Here is a 23,502-nt window from a genome sequence, read left to right on the forward strand (position 1 = left end):
ACTGTTCTTGAACAGAACCTGAGTTTGGTTCATTCCCAGCATCCTTGTACTCTATCCAATTCCAGTGGATCTGAGCTCTTGCCTCTACAGGTACCACAGTTATGTGCACATACCTACATTCACACACACACACACACACACACACACACACACACACACACATTTAAAAATAAAACAGATCTTTAAAGTTTGTTGTAAATACAAAGGAAATATTTTTTAAGTTTAAATAAATAATAAAAGTGAAAAGTGTATGACATTATCTTTAGGCTTTGAGTGTGAGGTGTATTTAAAAAAATTGAAGAAAAGGCCAGCAAGATGATTTAGTGGGTAAAGGCTCTTTGCTGCCCAAGGCTGACAACCTGAATTCATCTCCCAGAGCCCAAATAAAGGTAGAAGGAGAGTACTGACACCACAAAGTTCTCCTCTGACCTTCACACAGCCCTCTCCCTGCTTGTCCAGTAATAATTTAAAGTTTGAAGGAATCTTTTCTTTACACTGATCACTGGTTCTCATCTTCAAAATAGCATGTATATATGCAAATATTTCAAAATCCCAAAGTTTTTCTGGAAGCATTTTGTTTAAAGAAGGTTTAAAAAGAGACACCTTGAGGACTGACTAATTACAATTATAGCAGTAAATGGTAATGAGTTCAGGACCAGCTTAACCATTACATCAAGAAGCAAGACTCCATCACAAATGAATAATGAAAAATAAGTAAATAAACAATCATAATGACATGAGCATTCAGTGTTTGCAGAATAGTTTACTTGGTAAACATGTTAACATCTATAAATACCAGTATCTTCACATATAGATAGCCTCTAGAAATCCTGTAAAACATTTAGCCCCTTCATGTTAAAGAATTCTGGGCCAGGTGGTGGTGGCACACACCTTTGATCCTAGCACTTGGGAGGCAGAGGCAGGCAGATCTCTGTGAGTTCGAGGCCAGCCTGGGCTACAGAGTAAGTTCCAAGAAAGGCGCAAAGCTACACAGAGAAACCCTGTCTCAAAAAAAAACTTAAAATTTTTTAAAAAATAAAAAATGTTAAAGAATTCTGATGCTGCAAAATAGAAACAGTTCTCCTGACCGGTAACTTATAAACAAAATTTAAGTAATGTGCCTTCTACTCTTTACAGAAATGAAGTGGTGGAATTATTGTATGAACCCAGTGAAGGGAGACAATGTGAGGAAATCTTCAGCCAGTTTCCAGTTACTGTTGTGAACAAGAAAACCCCTCATGGAGTAAAACTGTGTGAAAGTAATTTATGTGAAAACATACTTATTGGTCTTCCACCCCTAAATATGCATAACCCCATTCAAACAGGACATAAACCATATGAATATGAGATATATGAAGACAGAGACAGTCTCTATAAATTTAGGGAATCTAGGAAATCCTTCATGTATCCTGAATGCTTTCTAAAGCATGAATATAATCACACCATAGAGAAGCCATATAAATGTCAGCAATGTGGAAAAGCCTTTTCTTCTTCCAGTAAGGTTCGAAGACATGAAAGAACTCATACTGGTGAGAAACCCTACATATGTAACCATTGTGGGAAAGCCTTCCCTAGTCGTGGTTCCCTTCGACGACATGACAGGATTCACAGTGGAGAGAAACCCTTTGTTTGTAAGTATTGTGGGAAAGCTTTCACTGGTCAAAGTTCACTTCCACGACATGAAAGAATTCACAGTGGAGAGAAACCCTATGTATGTAAGTACTGTGGGAAGTGTTTCATTTCTTCAAGTACCTGTCGAGTACATGAACGGACTCACACTGGAGAGAAACTCTATGTTTGTAACTTGTGTAATAAAGCTGTCACTACTCGTACTTCCCTTCGAAATCATGAAAGAATTCACAGTGGTGAGAAACCCTATGTCTGTGAACAGTGTGGGAAAGGTTTCATCTCTTCTGGTACCTTTCGAATACATGAGCGAATTCACACTGGAGAGAAGCCCTATAAGTGTAAGGAATGTGGTAAAGCCTTCACTATACAGAGTTCTCTTCAACGACATGAAAGGATTCACACTAGGGAAAAACCCTATGACTGTAAGGAATGTGGGAAAGCTTTTAGTGGTTACAGTTCCCTTCGACGCCATGAAAGGATTCACAGTGGAGAAAGACCCTATGCATGCAAGCAGTGTGGGAAAGCCTTTCCTGCTTTGGGTGATTGTCAAAGACATGAGCAAATTCATACTGGTGAGAAGCCCTACATATGTAAGCAGTGTGGGAAAGCCTTCACTCGTTGTGGTTCCCTTAGAATACATGAAAAGACCCATACTAGAGAGAATTCTTAAGCATAGAATGTTGAAAGGCCTCCTTATTGCATGTCCCTTCTATAAATAACATGACTGTTTACGGAAGAAAACAAGACTGAATATGAAGTTGTGAGGGCTGCCATTAGTCATATTATTAGATTAACAAACATAAAGAACAAACTAAGAATGCACTCAATATCAAAACTTGTACAGAAACATCAGAAACTTGATTGTAAGAAATAGTTTTAAAATTCTGAAAATTCTTCAAGTAGTGGAGTACTACAAATGTGCATTATGAAAGGTTCAATGCTCCAAAAATTACATATCCTGGAAGAAATTTTCTAAAAATTGTATTACACTCATTAGTTTATTATTAAAATAGATTGGTGGCATGGCATAATTCTCTGAAGTTTGCTTAAGTAATGGGGCAAGGGTTAATAGGTAGTATCTTTTTTTTTTTTTTTTTTTTACCATTTTCCCTACCAGTCTGAAGAATTTTGATTGATTGAATGGTGGAATGGCCTTTTGCGATGTAGCTATAGCACAAGTGAGTTGGCAATAGCTTACAGTACTAGGGCAAGGTTCTCCAGAAGGATAGATTTGCTCTAAATTGTCAACTAATATGATACTGTTTTTCTCCTGAGTCTAGAAGTCAAGGGAGAAGAGGGGGAATCATCCTTGGAACTTACTAGCAAAATGTTTGCTTCCTGTTCTGTTGGTCTTATGGTTCAACAAAGGGATGTCCTTCCACTGGGAGGAACAACCATTCCTTTGAACTGAGAGCTAAGAGACCCACACACACCCCAACCTACCCCTGGTTTACTCTAGGTTCTTTGTACCCTTGAGTTAACTAAAAACAGTATTGACGTGGGGGGGGGGGGGCGGGATGAGACTACAATTCAGCAATGGAGATGTGCTAATTATTTTTTACTACTTGATACAAGTTAGAGTTATCTGGAAACAGAGAACATCAATTGAGGAATTGCCTCCATTAGATTGACTGTAAGCAAGTCTATGAGGATTTTCTTGATTTGTGATGGATGTGACAGGGCCACTGTGGGTGGTCCACTCCTAGGTAGTGGTCCTGTGTTGTATAAGAAAGCAGGCTGAGCAAGCCATAAGAAGCAAACTAATAATTAGTCTTCCTCCATGGTCTCTGCTTCAAATCCTACTTCTAAGTTCCCGCCTTGAGATTCTACCCTGGCTTTCTCAGTGCTGGACTATAAAGTGTAATCCAAAACAAACCCCTTTCTCCTCAGCTTGTTTTTGGTCAGTGTTTTAGCAACAACAGCAACAAATCAAACTAGGACAAGAGGAAAGGAAGACTATTCTTGGATTCCCTTAATATTACCAAGTCTGGTGATCAAAACCCATAGGAAGCTACAACTCAGTCCAAACAAGGTAATAAATGGCTCAGATACTTCAAGAATGAAATTGAGAGTTACTTCTCAAGGTAAAGAATTAGCTAATTTGGGTGTATGGTGTTTTTATTTACAAGGTTTTTTAATACTAAAATGTATTTAAATTAAAAATTTTAAAACCAAGATGCTTAGTGCTTACTGAAGATGAGGAAATACAAAATGACACCAGAAAAGATACTTAATAAATATGGTACACTTGTGAGACCTCACAAAAGTGAGGATTCCAATTGTTTTCTGTCTTATTTTGTTAAAAATATGTGTGCTGGGCATATGCCTTTAATCCCAGCACTCAGTAGGCAAAGGCAGATGAGTCCTTGTAAGTTCAAAACCAACTTGGTCTACATAGTGAATTCCACAACAGCCAGGGATGCATAATGAGACCCTGACTCAAAAACAAACAAAAAAAATATATGTTTATTTTTATAATGTGATGGTTATTGTTGATTGCAACTTAAAAAAATCTAGAAGCACCTGTGAGATGGGCCCCTGAGCTTGCCTGTGAGCAATTATCTTGATTGCATAAATGAGGTAGAAAGACTCACCCCACTTCTGGAAGTGCCATTCCTTGACTGGGACCCAGGAGTGTATAAAAGTGGAAAAAGTTAGCTAGCTGAGCACAAGCATGCATGCATTAATTCATTGCTCTCTGCTTTTGACTGTGGAAGTAATGTGAGAAGATGCCCCAAGTTTTTGCCATGTTGACTTTCCCCCCAGTGATGGAATTCTGAGCTAAACAAACCCCTTTTTCTTTATGTTGCTTTTACCTGGCTATTTTGTCACTACAACAGGAAATGAAGCTAAGACATATGCACACATATATTAAGCAACTGGTCATGTTTTCTTTCATCTCTTTCTTTACCATGTAATATATTTATTGAGTTAATGCCGATATTGGGTATTGCTATGTATTGTCATATTTAATTGTGATATAGTAAATGAATAAGCTTTCCTAAAGGGACTTTGACACCTATTCTAAGGAAACAATGTGTTTTCAGTTGTACATGAGAATTATGTTAGGTAAAATACATTACTGTCTTATTTAGAAACGGTGTATAACATAGGATGTTGTTGGGTATCAAGTTCATAAAGGACTTGGAATGGTTGGTCTTCATTGTCCACTTGGCTAGTGAAATGCACCTCTACATTTTGGTGGGGAAATTTCCACAGGAGGAGTGACATGTGGGACAATGACTTGAAGGGGAAAACCCACACTTAATGTAGACAACAACTTCCAACAGCATCCCAGAGGAAGTCTCGGGGAAAAAGCAGCAGGAACATGCCTGCCTTCCCTTCGGTCTGAGTGCATCTATTAATGCTCCTACGATCTCTGCTGATACTAGACTCTATTTTCTTCTTCTCAACATGGACTCAATTCAAGTGACTCTCCAGGCATTTCCAGTCTTTCAGCCTCAGACTGGGACTCCTGAGGCGGTTAGCTTCTTGAGGTGGGCAGCTGCCAACTTTTCTGCTTCTCTGGTGTGCAGCCAGCAATGATCATCAGTCCCTATCATGTATGACAGTCTAGTAAAAGCCTTCTATAATAATTTTCTTCATCTCATTCCTCTGGAAAACCCTGACTAATATGATGTCATTAGTTCAAAGACAGGAATTTTTTTCAGTTTGCAAAATGTATTCAATTTAAAATTTTTTAAAGATATGTACAGAATGTTTTGGATTCCATTTGTCTGTTTGGTCTTGGTCCCTGCTACTAATTGAGAACTGTTTACTTTTTTAAAAATCTCTGTGTGTGAACATGCATATACCACAGGACATGTGTGTAGGTCCAAGGACAGCTTTGGTTGTCTTCATGTTCCATCTTGATTGAGGCAGGGGACTCTCTTGTTTCTGCTGCAAATGAGAGCTGCACTGTGAACTTCTGGGGATTCTCCTGCTTCCATCTCCTATCTTGTCATAGGAATACTGGGATTACAGTTGTGCATTGCTACATCCAGTCTTTGTTTTTTTGGTTTTTTTAACACAAGTCCTCTCACTTGCATGGCAAGTACTTTATCCACAGCTGTCTCCCCTGACCAGAACTGTATTTTTTTTTCAGGTGTGTCGTAGGTCTCATCATCAAATATGACTTTTCTGTGAGTATGTGGCTAATTCCAGTCATCTGGACTAGTTTTAGCTTTTTTAACTTACTCAAATATTTTCTACAATGCCCTGAACACTATCCTCCAGTAAATACAGATGTTCTTCAAATTTGGTAATATTTGCTTCCATAAACTCACACTGAAATGAGTTCATAAATTGAAAATGACTACTACACCTAAGTTACTGAATTTCAAAGCTAAGTTAGGACTAAGTTGAATATGTTCAAATTAAAACAGACTAGAAAGAGAAAATTATGAAAAACAAACTAAGCCCTCCCCCGCCCCCATAGTCTCGTTGGTTCTTTTTGCTAATAAAAGCAGAAAATTTGAGATACCACTGATAAAACTCAAATTGAAAAGTTTGGCATAGTGGTGCACACCTTTAGCCCCAGAATTTGGGAGGCAAAAGCAGGTGGATCTCTGAGTTTTAGACCAGCCTATATTGTGCAGCCAATTCCAGGACAGATAAGGCTACACAGTGTGACTCTGTGTCATAAAGTTTAAAAAAAAAAAAAGAAGAAGAAGAAGAAAGAAGAAACAACCAAGCTGCCATGGGGAAAATATATGTTCTATGACATTCTTGTCAAAGACAAATTTTCCTGTTTAAGGTTAAAATGATGTATAACCTTAAGTTTCCAGTGCTTACCTCTCATTACTAAATTTGGAAAATTACTCACATAAACTGCCTTAAAACTTTGTTTATAAGACAAAATTCTTTAACTTTGTCAAGGGCTATACTCTCTAAGAAGCATTTTTGCTTTGTTGTTTTCCATTTGTCTTTTTACTGGTGTGTTTATATGGGTGGGGTAAAGGGGGGTATTTGAGAGCCACCAAAATCTTGAATACAATCCATTATAAAGGCATTTAATTGCAACTGTCCATTGAGAAGCCCACACCTCTGGTGACAGCATGCAGTGCAACTGTGTCTCTATCCCTGTCTGCAATGTCAAGCTCATTTCCATTAACCTCTAGTTGGAAAAGCAAAACAAAACACTGAGGCCAGTTAGTACTGTTCGTGTGTGCATGGGTGTGGGGCCATTTACTGGAGAGAGCATGGTCACCCTTCCAGGGCCTACTCTCTTGAAAAACAACTGATTCTCCTTCCCCTACTAGCCCTCAACTGACAATAACTCAGCTAGAGATAGGGCTTCTTGTGCCCCTCCCTCACCCATGTTGGAAGATTGACTGGCTTGATCTTGTGCAAATCACCACAGCTGCTGTGAATTCATGAGTGCAGTGGCCATGTCATGTCTAGGAGATGATGTTTTGCCTCAATTATTGGAGTTCCATTCTATAGGCTGCCTCTTTGCATTGCTGATTGTTTCTTTTGCTGTGCAAACACTTTATTTCATGCAATCCCATTTGTCTGATTTTGGGACTTATCTCCCATGTAATTGGAATCCTGTTTAGAAAATCCTTGGCTGGGCTGGAGAAATGGCTCAGTGGTTAAGAGCATGTACTGCTCTTCCAGAGGGCCCACATTCACTTCCCAGTACCCACATCAAGGGGCTCACAACTACCTGTAACTCACCTCTGCCCTCTGCTTGCACATGCACTCATGCACTCACCTACACACAGGAATAAATAAATACTTAGAATAATAAAAATAAATCTAAAAACAAAGTCCTTGGTTGAACCTACATCTACAAAGGTTTTGTCAACCTTTTGCTACTGCAGTTTCAGAATTTCTGGTCTTAAAATTAAAGTTTCTGATCCATTTTGAGTTAATTTTTTATGCAGGTTGGGAGAGATAGTGTTTTTATTCTTCTACATGTAGCTATGCAATTATCTCAGCACTGGTTTTTTTGTTTGTTTGTTTGGTTGGTTGGTTGGTTGGTTTGGTTTTTTGAGACAGGGTTTCTCTTGTGTAGCTGTGGAGTCTTTCCCGGAACTCACTTCGTAGCCCAGGCTGGCCTTGAACTCAGAGATCTGCCTGCCTCTGCCTCCTGAGTGCTGGGATTAAAGGCGTGCACCACCACTACCCAGCTTCAGCACTGTTCTTTTAAAAAGGCTATCTTTTCAGTATGTATTTTAAAAGCTTCATCAGGGCTGGACAGACAGCTCAGTGGTTAAGAGTGCTTACTGCTTTTCCAAAGGACCTGAGTGTTTCCCAAGACTCATGTTGGATGGCTCAATCAGTACCTGTAACTCCAGCTCCAGGATATCTGATGTCCTCTTCTGGCATAAAGTCCTGTGGTCCAGAAGTAATCCTGTTGTCTGAAGTGTCTCCAGGATGTCGTGCTTCTTTTCACAGGTATATGGCAGATGATGAAACAATATTCTTTTCTTATATTCAATTCTAGTTGTTATTAAATTGCTATCTTTCATGTGGCAAATATTTGCCTAATATATAGTTGGCTTTCAATTATTAGGCTTTTCCTTAATTTTCATTTTTGAATATCAAATAAGGTATTCAGAACTTTCAACAATAGAAAACTGGCCCAGCAGTGGTAGTGCACACTGTTGATCCCAGCACTCCAGAAGCAGACACAAGTGGATCTCTGTAAGTTCGAGGCCAGCATGGTCTACAGAGTGAGTTCCCAGGACAGCCAAGGCTACACAGAGAAAACTTCTTGGAAAAAAAAAAAGAATTTCAATTCACCTGTGTATTCTAGAGCCCATTCACTGTCAAGATAATCACATGTTGATCATCTATAGCTGCTTCAAAGTTTTTAAACACTGACTTTTTCCTTTGTTTCAGTGATAATAAAAACCCAATTAGCTGGGTGGTGGTGGCACATGCCTTTAATCACAGCACTCAGGAGGCAGAGGCAGGTGGATCTCTGTGAATTCTATACCAGCCTGGGCTACAGAGCGAGATCCAGGACAGGCACCAAAACTACACAGAGAAACCCTGTCTCGAAAAACCAACAAAAAGCAAAAACAAAAACAAAAATTGGCATTATAGCCAAAGTGTGTCTCATGTCTTATTTTATAATCACTATGGTCAATGGTAGGATTTGTAACTATTTAATATATGAGCAAAGTGAGAAAGCAGGCTGAGTGAGCCATGGAGAGCAAGCAGGTTAGCAACATTCCTCCATAGCCTTGGCTAGTTACTCCTCCAGGTATCAATAGGCATACATCACCACACCTTGCTCACTTAGTTAAATTTTTAAAAAACAAAAAGAAAAAAGTGGGTGGATGGGAATATCCAGGAAGAGCTGGAACAGGGGAGTAGGGTGAATACACTCAAAATACATTGTATGAAGTCTCAAAGAATAAATAAAAACAGGCTAGAGAGTTGATTCGGCAGTTCACAACCCTTATTGCTCCTGCAGAGAACCAGAGTTTGGTTCCCACCACCTATGGTGGGTGGCTCACAATGGCTTGTAACTAGCTCCAAAGGATCTTTGTCCTCTTCTGTGGGCATTGACACTCACATGCACATCCCAAAATACACACACACACACACACACACACACACATACACACACACACACACACACACATAATTAAAAATAAAATCTTTAAAAACTAAAGAAAATATGTTTTTAAAGTAACTATAATAATTAAACATATATAAAACAAAAACTAATCCAAATCAGGAAATAGTTGAGTTAATTGAACAGATGGTTTCAAAAGAAGAAATACAAATGGCCAATAAATAAACAAAAAATTCAACATCCCTAGCTATCAGGAAAACAAAAATCAAAACTGCATTAATATTTCATCTTGTAGCCACACATAGTAGTACACACCTTTAATCCCAGCAATTGGGAAACAGAGACAGATCCCTGAGTTCCAGGGCAGCCCTGCCTACAGAGCAAGTTCCAGGACATCCAGGGCTACACAGAGAAACCTGTTTCGCTCATACACACACACACACACACACACACACACACACACACACACACACACACGGAAAAAAGAAAAATATTCATCTTCCCAGTAAAAATTGCTATCATTTTTAAAAAAACATGAGCTGGGTATTGCAGTGTATGCCTTTAATCCCACAACTCAGGATACAGAGGCAGGGAGATCACTATCAGTACTAGGCCAGCCTCGTCTACATAGTAAATTCCAGGCCAGCCAGGAATATATATAACATATAAAATAAAAGAAAAAAAATTGTGCATGGGGGGGATTGGAGAGATGGCCCAGCAGTTAGGAGCCCTGGCTGCTCTTCCAGAGGACCTAGTTTGAGTCCCAGCACCAACAAGGTGGCTCACAGTCACCCAGAGGATCTGACACTCTTCTGGCCTCTACGGGCACCAGGATGCACATCAGACACAGAAATGCATGCAAGTAAAACAAAATTGTATTTATTTGTTTGTTTGGTTTTGGTTTTTTGAGGCAAGGTTTCTCTGTATAATAGCCCTACCTGTTCTGGAACTCGCTTTGTAGACCAAGTTGGCCATGAACTCAGAGATCCACCAGCCTCTGGCTCCTAAGTACTGGGATTAAAGGCATGCACCACCACACCCAGCTAAAATTAAAATATTTTAAATTAAAATAAGATTCCTCAAGGAGCACAGAGAGCAAGACAGACTTTGATACCTATGAGGATCGGGTCTGCAACAACTTTGGTGGCCTTAGAGGGCCCCAAAGCAGTGCTAATGGCCATGGGTCCTGAAGCCAGGAGCTGCCCGCTGAGCCTCCCTACACAGCTTACATAGGAAATCTCCCTTTCAACAGAATTCAGGGTGACATATATGGTATCTTAAGGATCTCAGCATAAGATGTGTGGGTAGCCAGAGACAAAGACACTGACAAATTTAAAGGGTTCTGCTATGTAGAATTTGATGAGGAGGATTCCCTGAAGGAGGCTCTGATTTACAACAGTGCACTCTTGGGTGACCAGTCACTTCATGCGGACATTGCAGAAGGCAGAAAAAAAGATAATGGTGGCTTTGGATTCAGGAAAGGCGGACCTGATGACAGAAGAATCTAGAAGTGACAGAGAATCTAGAGGTGGATGGGATTCTTCCCGGGATGACTGCTTAAGGGATGGGCGAGGGGGTCGCCCTTGGGACTAGTTGTTGGTTAAATGGCGCGCTGCTCGTGGCTGGCCGCGGCCTGTAGCGGCCATGCTGACGGAGGAGAGTGCTGGAGGAGAGTCACGAGCCATGGTTACCTTTTTAGAGCGTTATGGGGGCGGGGTGGGGGGGGGAGAGAGAGGGAGAGAGAGGACAGACGGAAGGAAGGAGCGGAAAGGAAAGAGAGGGACGCACAGAGGGCCCACCCGCTTTTTAGGCTGGGAGGCTATCGCAGGCTGATGACATAATTAAGGACAGAATCCTTACACTAGTGGGCAGGCCTTCCAATGAGGAGTCGCTTTTGAGATGGCACTCTTCTGTGTAGCTCTAACATGAACTTCAGAGAACCCACAGAAGAGGTTTTGTATATTAAGGACCAGCCATAGTATTACACCTCCCAGGGGCCCAGAAGGGACACAACCAGCGGCGTGGGAATGAATCCAGATGCACGGAGCTCTTTCGTCCAGCTTGTTTATTTGTCCGCCACCATCATCCTTCCTAATATTCTGCCCGCTTCTCTTGGGACTCATCTATATCTTTTCCAAGCCAGGAACACCTTCATGTATACAATACAACATAAGAATTGGAAAGCCCCCACCGAAGCTTCCTCGCAACTTCATTTGCAACCCAAAAAGGGGTGGAATTAGATGGGAGCTGGAATAAGTCAGAGAAGGAATTTATGTCCTAGGAATATATCTTTACTATGGTTAGGTGAAAACATTATGGGTCTATCCTAAATGTGCTCAAACCATAAACTTACAGGTGATAGGGTAAAGAAATCTACAAGTCACTAAAAATAAAACTGCCACTATTTTTCTCTGCTACCAGTTTTCTGACAGGGCGGGGAAGGAGTACTGATAGCTAGTCAATCTGCAGCACAGCTTGAAGCACCAGGTGAGAGGGAACCCCTTTGATCTAAGAAGTTGCTCTGGGGCAGTGGAAGATCTGAACTTGATTTGCACAAGAAGCAAAACTATACACCTAGGAAGCCAGGCATTTGGCCTAAGAGCCAGGTTGTCTCCGAAAGGATATTTTACCTAGTTTAGGGGCTACAGGCGCCTAGCAGGTGGTCTGGTAGCCTTTCTGTTCCTTGCTTGTCTTTCAATGCTTTGTTTGGGGCTGGCCCTATCTTTGGATGTGGCTAAAAGGAAATATTTGCAAAAGGCAGATACCCAATTCAAATGCTAACAGAGGAGTTGGGAGCTCAGAGCCAGAAAGTTTTGCTTACAGGGACGTTATCCAAGTACTTGGAGCATAATGTAATGCCCCAGATGGGAGGTTCACACACATACACACATTCTGGGAAAATTATGAGCACAAGCAATTCATAGCAAGACGCAGCTGAATATTAAAGCTGTGTAACACTAAATAGTCCATGTTAGATGTCTTCCCACTTGACTGACTCTTGGCCTGGTCAAGGTATAGCTTATTGCATACAGCTGGACTTCTATTTCATATTCTTGTGGCTCGCCACAAAGAGGAATGGGAACAGAGACCATAGCTGCAGCTTAAACCTACAACCATGGCAACACCCTTCAACTAAGTAGCCAACTCCAACTCAGCCATCTTCAGGTGAGCCAGGCCCAGAGAGGAAGTGGTTCAGAAGGAGCAAGAATGAGCTTAGGTTGGGAGGGAATAGGGTATGGGGAAGCTGAATTACTACCACACACAGCCTGGTGGTGCCTGGTGGCCCTGCAAGCCCCAGTCCTGCCTGGCACTGTCCTCCTTACAGGAGAAACACAGAGCTTGTGAGTGCATGTCAGCTGCTAACAAGTGGTTTCTAGTACAGTCTTGGGCTTTGCTACATCTAGTGCCTGTTCTGTGCTTTCTGTTTTGTTTCTTTCCTCTCTCACTCCTGCCCTCTCCCTGCTCCTTCCCACACCCTGTGGGTGTGGTTGTCATGTGTGGAAGGTAGGCAGGCAGAGGTGCTGCTTTAATTCGTCTTTGCCTTCTTTCTTTCCTTTACACGGCCTGGCTAAGCTCCAGGTGTGCTGTCCTCTACTTTTTCTCAGGGCTTCTCTCCAACCTGCAGGTTGACTTCAGTGTTGATGTGGCTTCTGGGAAAGAAGCCACTGGCTAGGTGACTGGTGGTGACTTGTTGGTATCTAGTTGGGATGAGCATGCAGAATTGAAGGCATCTTGCTTTCAAAAAAGGAAACATGCTGGCTGGTCCTGACAGGCTGCTGTGTTGGGGGTCCTGTCACCTGCCCCAGCAGCCTGTTCAGGCACAGAGGGCTCCTGTCAAACAGTGAGGCCAGAAAGGTTCAGGGGAATCTGACATTCTTCACTGGTGGTGACCTGAGTGCCAGCAGCCATGTGACTTTGCTCCTGCTTGCACTTACGACCAAGAGCAAGCTCATGCTCTCCCTGCTCTACCTGGCCCATGGAGGCCTGTAAGGAAGCAAGGGTTGTTGTGCTGGAGCTGCACTGGGCAAGCTGTGCTTGCACTGAGCCTGTGTGCTCTGTCCCTTGCCTGCCTACTCTGCCACGCTTAACACAGAGGCTGCTCCCCACCACAGCTGAAGGCCCAGAGTCTGGTGCTTTATCTAATCAGATGCATACCTATTAAGACCTGGGTGTCTAGAAACCTCTAGGCTTGCTGCCTCCTCTGTGGAGCAGACCCCTGCTCCCACATTGTTGAGCACTCACTTGGGAACAAGGGGATCAGGCTTTGCTTTTAGCTTGAACAGCTGTGTGTGAACAAATGGAAAATGATTTGGCACCAAATCCCCACCTGTTCCAATTGGAGCAGTTAGGGGTCAGACAATCACTAGAGCCTTAGGGAAGGGGGCTGAGAGGTACATAGCTTGCTTATTAGCTAGTAGCTTCCTTCCAGCCTACCCTTTGTCTCTAGGTCTCAGCAATTTATAGAACTCTCACTCCTTCCCTTGCCTATCATCTTCTTTCTTTGCTTCTGAGATAAGAACAATTTGTGTAACACCAATACCTAACTTGAGACAGACATACACTGCATGGTTGTAATCAAAACTGATGCTTTCATATGATCTAATCCGTCTACAACAGAAAAGACAGAACAGGCACTTCCACCCACACTGCTAAGTGCCCGCTGACTCCAAGAATGGCATTCCAAACACTTAACACATCCATTTCTATGACAGAAAGTGAGTCTGGAGATACTGTATTTTGTGAATGATCTTTTAAACAAAAGAGAACCTTACATTAAAAAAAAATTAAAAGAAAAAGCGGTCAAGGATGCAGGGAAGGAAGGATCCATATTCACTACTGGGGGAAATGTAAACAGGTGCAGCAATTATGGAAACCTATATGGAAGTTCCTCAAAAACTAAAAAGAGAACTATCATACGGTTCAGTTATTCTACTCCTGGGAATATACACAAAGAATCTAAGTCAACATACCACAGAGATACACACAATGTTTATTGCCACTTTGTTTACAATAGTTATTCACAATAAGTTATGGGCCCAACCTGGATTCCTATCAACAGAGGAATAGATAAAGAAAATATACTACATATGAAAGGGAAAAATCAGTAGCCATCTTGAGAGATGCTTCCCCCTCCCCTCCTCCAAAGGTATTTGCTGACCAGCAGTTTTAGAAGTGACTAAAAACTGAACTTATAAGGCTGGGACAATAAATCTATGTATCCTGGACTTGGCAAAACAATATATGGGGAGTAATGGACTCAACTGACCAGAAGTTGACCTTAGAAGAGAGTAGAACTGGAATAATAAATATGAATGTATATATCCTGGGTTCAACAAAACCAGGACATAGGGAGTAAAAATTTACGTCTCTGTAGATACCCTGAATCCTGTTAGCCATCAGTAACCTCATGCTTATAGTTCAGCCAGTAACTTCAAAGAACTGCCTCACCCCTACCCCTCTTGTCCAATCCCAAGCTGCATGTAAACTTTTCCTATATAAACTCCTTAAAGTGAGTGCTTGGGGCCATTCTCCAAGCTTGCTTGTTTTGTTATTAAAAACCTCTGTGTGCTTGCATCAGATATTGGCTCTGTGGTGGTCTTGCTTGGGGAACTAGTGACCTGGGCACAACACGTACACATAATGGAATTGTATTCAGCTTCAAAGAAGATTAAAACTATGGCATCTGTAGAAAATGTATGGAACTGAAGTTTATCATGTTAAGTGAAATAAGGCAGGCTCAGAAAAACAAATGCTGCATGATTTATGCCATATATGAAATCCAGATTGAAGAAGGAAGCGTGTGTGTGTGTGTGTGTGTGTGTGTGTGTGTGTGTGTGTGTGTTAAGAGAGAGTCTGTATGAAAGGAGGTGTTAGTTATTTTGTGGCGCTCTTACTCTGCCAGGAAATATCACGAAACATGACAGAATTCGCTAATAAAAGTTTTATTAAGATGAAAGGGACAGACGAGTGCCCAGGCCTGTGGAAGACACGTGTGTAGAGAAGAAGAGAAAGGAGCCGGGAATATGGCGCCGGCTTATAAAGGCTGGGCGTGCACAGGTCGACGTAACTCCACGCATGCGCGTAGATCACATGGCTACGTTGCACGCTTACGTAACAATGCAAAGTCACGGATCCTGGTCATGCGAGACGCCTTGACCCAGAAATGGCTATTTTGACCTGGAACTGGCTAGGCGGAAGTGTCCAGGTCCGCTGGGCATGCACAAACATGCCCAACCGTGGGGGCGTGTTGTGAATCCATCAGAAGGGGCAGAGAACCAGGGGAATAAAGGCATAAAGAGGAGGAACAAGAAAGGGCAATGGAGAAGACAGACAAAATATTGTATGCTTTCTCTTATATGAAGACTTTGACTTAAATATTTTGTTTAAGGAGGAATGGGCTTTTTTCAGGGAGGAAGGGGACCAGCAACAAATGGAGAGAAGGGCACAGTAGGGTAATACAGGAACAGTGAAGAGCAAGGTTCAATCACTTACATACACACACACACACACACACACACACACACACACACACACACACACACAAATGAAACCTACATAGAGTTGGAGAGCAGCCTAGGCTACAAGAACCTTGTTCCAAAACAAGCAGGAAGAGGAGAGAAGAGGTCCACACAAGCTACTTTCATCTCCTCTTAGTGTGAAAAGGGCTGCCTTTCATGATTCTAGCCAGTGTTCAAACACTCAGAAACAACAAGATAACTCAGTGGGTAAGGGCACTTGCCACTAGGCCTGAAAACCTATGTTCAGTCTCACACAGTAAAAGGAGAGAACCAACTCCTGCAAGCTGTCCTCTGACCTCCATGTGTGCATGCACACACCCATAAATAAATGAATAGATAAATATAGTTTTAATTTTAATTCAACTATCAGAGTCAAGTGAAGTTTGTGGTCTGTGGTCTCATCTTCTGATATCATTTCTAACACAGAATGTGTCATGTTTGCTAAACACTCACCAGTTCTCAAACACCAGCTGGATGTCCCACAATTCAACCCATTAGCACTCAGACTTCCCAAGTCCCAACAAGTTCAGAGCATTCTCCTCAAACCAACCCCACAGATCCTGGCCCACAGCATGTATTTCTTTTTTCTGGTCATCACTGCAATTCTGAGGTCACAGATAGTGAGTTACACCATTAGCATAAATCCAGGTTTTGCTCAAAGCCTTTCCTATTGCTCAGGGGAAAAAAAAAAATGTAAGGCTTTCTGCGCCCAATCTGGACAAGTATAATTTTTTCTTACTAGACGTCACATATAAACCCATCATTGAATTCATAGAACTTTTGTCCAGGAAACAGAATCCAAAGGCATCTTTCTCTTGGATTGCCACTAACAGACTTACTCAACCATCACAAATTACATTATGACTATATGACTAGACCAACTGCCTGGCTCTAAAAGAAAGTAAGAGAAGATGCTGGATTTCACTCAAGCACTGAGATTCTGGTAAATGGCAGTACTTGCACATTTCACCCCTTTCTTTCTCTGCTGAAGAAGCACCCTTCCTTGCACACTTAAAATTATGCCACATGTACACTGGGTTGTTTTTTTTTTTTTTTTTTGCATTTATTTTTATCTAAAACTGGACCAGAGACAAACATTCCAGATGCTAGCTTTCTGCCTCAAAACTGATCGATTGAGCTGATCAACAGAACAGAACACTAAATAGTATTTACCTCCTTCCACCAGGTCTGTGAAGACCACTGACTCACTCCTCAGCCTGACCCAGCACACAGCCCCTCTGCCAATGTAGCCCAAAGAACAGGCTCACCACAGAGGAAGGATGCCTCTGACCTGGGAGCTGATTTACCGTCTTCCATCAACCCCTCCTATCTTCTTTCTACTCCTGTCTGCCCCACCCCCACCTGAACCCGGAGAGGGAAGCCTGTGAATCCTCCTTTTCTATCTAATCCTTGAGGAGCTTTCCCCTGATGTAACGCCACTTTCAAATAAGTATGTGTATAACCTTAAGCATCACTATTAAAAATACAAAAAACAAAAACAGTATCTAGACACAGTAATAATTACATCAACAATTACATTACTCTCCTCCTCCGCTTCATTTGCAAACCTTTGGTGCCTGCAGATCCTCATTTTCAGTGAGTCTGGAATGTGGGGAAGTGCCTGGAAATTCAGGGATTTACCTACATTCCTTAGAGGCCCTGCTTTTCAGGAACCTGACACTGCCAGGAAAGGAGCACAGTACAGTGGGGACAGCTGCTCCAGCACATAATCTCTATGATCCATCCACCACCCTCCTGTGGTGGTATAAATAAAGTTGCCTGGGGTCAGAGCTATTAGAGCCATAGCAAGTGCGTGGCAGTGGTGGCGTACGCCTTTAAGGACCTGGAGGGCGGTACATACAGGCATTGACGAGGCAGTCACATGATTGGGTTTACAACCAATGAGAAGCCAGAACAAGGAGACTAGAGAGACAGACACACAGGAAGTAGGGCTCTCTTTCGGAGAGCTCTCTGGGCTGAGGAGGATCCCTGAATCAGGAAGGGTGAGGCTCTTGGCTCTGACCTCTTGGCTTTCTTCTCTGAATCAGCTCTGTGTTCTTGTTTGATAAAACCGTTGGCAACATCTATACTGAATTACATCTACACCCTCCCGATTTGGGAGACCATCAAGTGGGGACATAGGGGACTGAGTGGAACGGTGACTTGAGCTGCAAACTGAGGTGATTTCTCTTCCTCACCTGTCAGTAAGTTACCTACCCCCCACTGGCGCTCCTGATTGGACAACTAGAACCACCCAAATCCCTAATAGTCCCTCTGGGCCCTGAATATTCTCTAGTTTCCACTTTTCTAGAAAGAGTTTACATTGCTCAGAACAGATAGCCATTCCTCCTAATGACCAGCATGGGGGTTAGTTACATTTAGGCAGAATTTGCTCCTGGTTTTCCAGAGCAGGTAACAACCTCTTTCTGTGCCCAGTTGGAATTTCCTGTTTCCTCTTAGCAGAAATTAAGGAAACTCCAAAATTTATGTCTCAAGGAGGCTACCACCAACCTCAGACAATGAAGGATATCTAGTCTAGGCCAGGCTACATTGGAACAGAAGAGGAGGGAGGGCCTGATGCAACACCTGAATTTGAAATAAGGCAACCTGCTTCCTAACCCAGGCTTTCTCTCATTTCTCTCAAGTTGCTCATTTTCAATCAAGAAAAACACTTCAAGAAAACAAATAATCAATATACAAAGAAACTGAAGTTTTATGATTACAGTATTCTACAAATGGTTCAAGAGGGGGGTGGGGTTGAATTTACACACACACACACACACACACACACACACACACACACACACACACCCATAGAGGTGGAATTTTCCTGTCCCATAGCTGCTCTCAAACACACTGAGGCTTATATTAATTATACATGCTCAGTTAATAGCTCAGGCTTGTTATCAACTAGAGCTTACAATTTAACCCATTTCTATTAATCTAGGTGCTGCCCTGAGGCTCATGGCTTTTACTTCTATCCCATTTTGTATGTCTAATTCATTCTTCCTCTGGCTGGCTGGCGACTCCTCTGACTCTACCCTTCCTCATCCCATCAGTCTCAGTTTGGCTTTCCTGCCAAACTTTATCCTGTTCAGCTATTGGCCAGTCAGCTTGTTTATTAAACCAATCATAGGGACATATATTCACAGTGTACAGAAGAATTATCCCATAGCACTTGCAATCAAAAATAAAAAACAGTATTCATTCAAAAAGTTAATATTATTTGGGGCCTGTGAGATGACTTAGTGGGTAAAGGTTTGATAGATGAGAGTGATGACCTGAGTTCAATCATTGGAACCCACATGAAGGTCAAAGAAGAGAACTGACATCACAAAGTTGTCCTCTGGTTTCCATGTTCCCACAATCCACAGCTATCATGCACACGCTCATACATACGCACAATATTACATTTTTCTTTCTTTTTTTTGGGGGGGGGGGTTTCGAGACAGGGTTTCTCTGTGTAACTCTGGCTGTCCTGGATCTCGATCTGTAGACCAGGCTGGCCTCGAACCCACAGAGATCCACCTGCCTCTGCCTCCCTAGTGCTGGAATTAAAGGTGTGAGCCACCACCAGGCATAATATTAAATGTTTAAAAGAAGAAAACATTTTCTTGCTTGAGAGCAAGACTAATATTAAACTCGAGGACTCAGAGTGCATGACACCCTAATCTTGAGGCAGTGACACCTAAGGCTATAACCCAGGGAGCTCACTGTACATAGCTGTTCCTTCCTTCCTGTATAGAAAATCTTTCCTTCAACACTGTAATATGCACCAGAGTACATACATAGTACCTAAAGCCCCTTAATGGTTTTGACCTAAGTAAACTAATAAAATTTGTAAACCATTACTCTTTAGGTCAGTCTCTTTTAGCTTCACCTTCACAGATTTTCTTATCTTTTTTTTTTTTTTTTTTTTTTTTTTTGGTTTTTCGAGATATGATTTCTCTATGTAATAGCCCTGGCTGTCCTGGAACCCACTCTGTAGACCAGGTTGGCCTTGAACTCACAGAGATCCACTTGTCTTTGCCTCCTGTGTGCTGAGGTTAAAGGCATGTGACACCACTGCCCAGCAACACACAATATCTTTTTTTTTCATTTTTATTTATTTATTTATTTTTCTATTATCAGCTTGATACAGTATAAATTTTTATCCTAATAGAGAAATGTTTCATTGAGCCTTGCCCAGTAATTTGAGTAAAACCAAAACTTATTATAAGCCACAGTTATCCTAGGGTCCCCCTTGCTATATAGCCTCCCTGGTTCTGTGGGTTGCAGTCAACACAGAATATCTTAACATGTATTATAGATTGACTCCAGCAACTCTACTTGTTGCAAAACCAAAACACTTGTCCACAATCATCAATTAGAGAGGACAAGAACCCAACTACATCTTTCTTTCATTCTGCTTCCCATTGCCTTGTATCCTTTCACCCTTTCTGCAGCTGTTTTATGTTCCTGAGCGCCACATAGGAGGGGGGTCTTTCTTGAAAAAGCATCTAGGGGAAGCTCATTTCCCTCCTTTTATTAGCTGATTGGCCCCAGCTTGGAGGGCCCGGTCTCAATGCCCTGCACTCCACTTCAAGGTATCTTCCTGCTTTACTCCAATATTGTATAAAGGAACAAAAATGCTATTCTCTGAATATAAAACAGAGAGCTTCCCAGCCTTCCTTGGTTTTTCCTTCCCAGCTCTTTTGGGTTGCTGAACATGATGCACTATAAATTAGGATCTGGAGAAGATACATGCTCCATCCTCTTTTTAATACCACCCCAATACCCTGTCCACAACTTGGTTATTCCTGGATTGTATCTTTTATCATAAGCATGATAGTCAGTTGCCACCGTGACTCATACTGGAAAGCCTAGCATCAGAAAGTTGAGGATGGTCTGGGTGGAGCTCTGGGAGTCCAATCAACGAGAATGAGGAGGGTTTATATGAGCGAGAATTGTTGAGACCAAGGTTGGATAAAGCACAGGGACAAATAGCCAAATGAATGGAAACACATGAACTATGAACCAATGGCTGAGGGGTCCACACTGGATCAGGCCCTCCGAATGGGTGAGACAGTTGATTGGCTTGATCTGTTTGGGAGGCATCCAGGCAGTGGGACCAGATCTTGTGCTCATTGCATGAGTCGGCTGTTTGAAACCTGGGGCCTATGCAGGATTGTTTGGCTTGGCCTGGGAGGAGGGTACTAGACCTACCTGGACTGAGTCTACCAGGTTGACCTCAGTCTGTGGGGAAGGCTTTGCCCTGGAGGAGATGGGAATGGGGGGGGGGGGGCGTTGGGGGGAAGGTGAGGGGGACGGGAGGGGGGGAGAACAAGGGAATCCGTGACTGATATGTAGAACTGAATTGTATTGCAAAATAAATTAAAATAAATTAAAAAAAAAATTACCAAAAAAAAAAAAAAAGAAAGTTGAGGATGGAGGACTACCATGAATTCAAGGCCATCCAGGGATATGTAATAGGTTCAAAGCCAACCTAAACTACAGTATAAGTCCCTGTCTTGCCAAACAAATCAACAAAAAATGATGATGAAGCATTTCCCAAGTTCTGTAAGTCATTTTAGCAAATAAGCAAGCAAGAACATGAACATACAACAGGAGATTCTGGGACTGGGACTGGGACATCATGGCCTTGTTAGACCACTCTCTGGGTACCATAGTTAAAAATACTTTGAGTGACTTCAGACATAAGTGTCATTGAAGGACTCAGGCTTTAAAGCTTAGGGGGACAAATACTAAATTCAAGTAGTGTCAAAGTCCCTGGAATTGTTGGACACAACGTTGGCATAGGGAAAGCCAAAGAACTGGAAGAAAAAAAGTTCATATATTTGCTCTTAAATTGGTGGTAGGCAGAAACAATTTTCTTTGTATTCCAGGTAAACATATTCTAACCTGAATCTGACTGGTAGGGCAAACCTCAAGGAGACTGATGGAATGTCTCTTTGTCCCCCGTAGAAATCTAGTAAAGGAGAGTAGACTATGTATGGGTCAACCAAAGACTGGTTGAACTCATTGTTTACTAATATTTGCAACAACTTGAAGCATAGTGATGCAGTAGAGATGGGCCAATGGCAATAGGATGCTTTGTACAGAACTACTTCTCTAATTGTGCACTGTACAGGATGTGCTTCTAGTGACCTTGATGAAGAATATTTACAAAATTGTCATATGTAGGTTGCTAGTTCCTTCATTCCCACTTCTTCCTTCCTTCCTTCCTCCCTCCCTCCCTCCCTCTCCCTCTGTCTCTCCCTCTCTCTCTCTCTCTCTCTCTCTCTCTCTCTCTCTCTCTGTCTCTCTCTCTCTCTCTCTCTCTCTCTCTCTCTCTCTTTCTTCTTTGATTCCGTCTTCCTTCTTTCCTTTCTTTCTTTTTTAGATGTTTTATTTATTTGGGTTGGAAGTGGTACCAGAGGAGGCATGCCACCAAGTGCATGTGGAGGTTGGAGGACAACTTACAGGAGTTGGTTTTCTCTTTCCACTATGTGGGTCCCAGGGATCAAACTCAGACTGGCAGGCTTAGTGGCAAGTGCCTTATTCACTAAGCCATCTCACTGGCTCAACACTTCCATTTCTATTAAAAATGTAAAGATGGGCTCCTTGAGCACTCTAACTCAAGGAACCACTCCTTGTCAGTAGCATGTCTCCTCTGGATTGTCTTCTGGCTTTTGAATAAATTGCCTTGCCATTTTGCAAAATAAATAAGTGCAAAGATAATATTAAATGATAAACGATTCTTCCTTGACTGAGGATTGTCAGAACCAAGTTTGTTTTCTCTATGGAACACAGCTGTCTCTTGGACACTTAATATTAATTACAATGCAAACTCAACTTCATCTCACATCTCCAACAGGATAAAAGTTCTCGATATTAGTCACAGTAAGGGTCCTGCTTAGGGTTTTTTTGTTGTTGGTTTTTGTTTTTGTTTTTGTTTTTTTTTTTTTTTTTTTGTCAGCTTGACACACACTGGAGTTACCTGGGAAGAGGAAATTCAATTCAAGGATTATTTCCATTACATTGTCCTGTAGGCAAGTCTGGGGAGCATTTTCTTAATGTATGATTGATGTCTGAAGGCCCAGCTCACTGTACATGATGCCTGAGTTCTATAAGAAAGGAGGCTGGGTTGTGGTGCACATCTTTAATCCTAGCACTTCAGAGTCTAAAGCAGGCAGATCTCTGTGAGTTCAAGGCAAGCTTGTTCTACAAAGCGGGTTCCAGGACAGCCAGGGCTGTTACACAGAGAAACTCTGTATTGAAAAAACAAAACAAAATAGAGAGAGAGAGAGAGAGAGAGAGAGAGAGAGAGAGAGAGAGAGAGAGAAGAAGAAGAAGAAGAAGAAGAAGAAGAAGAAGAAGAAGAAGAAGAAGAAGAAGAAGAAAAAGGAAGAAAATAGGCTGAACAAGGCATGGAAAAAGAACCAATAAGTAGTACTCTCTATGAGTTCTGCTTCAGTTTTTCTTCCAGCTTCCTGCCTTGAGTTCCTGCCCTGACTTTCCTTCATTAGGGACTATAAGCTCTAAGGTAAAATAAACCCTTTTCTCTCCAAGTTGATTTTTTTCATGGTGTTTTATCAAAGGAATAGAAAGCAAATTAAGACAGTAACTAATTAAGTAAATTAATACCTTAACAACCATAGCTTCAAGTTAATAAACCAACTGATGCTAGATTTTTTTCCCTTTGAACAGAAGGAGAAATTGAGGCTCAGAAAAAGAAGTTATTAGGCCGAGATGACTTACTAGGTCCGCTCACTCACCACCACCAGCACCAAGTCTGACTAACCAGCACTTAGTTGTCTCTGCTTGTCCTCATGGTGTTTG

General features: G+C 41.9%; 1 protein-coding gene and 1 pseudogene across 4 annotated transcripts in view; both read left to right on the plus strand.

The window, feature by feature from the left end:
• The window catches only part of LOC128115682 (zinc finger protein 136-like), a 58,303-nt gene extending 43,561 nt beyond the window's left edge, over positions 1-14,742 (plus strand). For all 4 annotated transcript variants that reach the window (XM_052746658.1, XM_052746657.1, XM_052746656.1 and 1 more), the window contains exon 4: positions 1,138-14,742. In XM_052746658.1, the coding sequence (XP_052602618.1) occupies positions 1,138-2,299 (1,162 nt within the window). In that variant the 3' untranslated portion in view covers positions 2,300-14,742. The remainder of the gene's footprint in view (positions 1-1,137) is intronic.
• LOC128116082 (eukaryotic translation initiation factor 4H-like) lies at positions 8,721-14,742 on the plus strand (annotated as a pseudogene).
• Positions 14,743-23,502: the final 8,760 nt, after the last annotated feature.

Source organism: Peromyscus californicus, unplaced genomic scaffold (genome assembly GCF_007827085.1).
Source record: "Peromyscus californicus insignis strain IS unplaced genomic scaffold, ASM782708v3 Scaffold_1__1_contigs__length_55948999, whole genome shotgun sequence".
Lineage (NCBI taxonomy): Eukaryota > Metazoa > Chordata > Mammalia > Rodentia > Cricetidae > Peromyscus > Peromyscus californicus.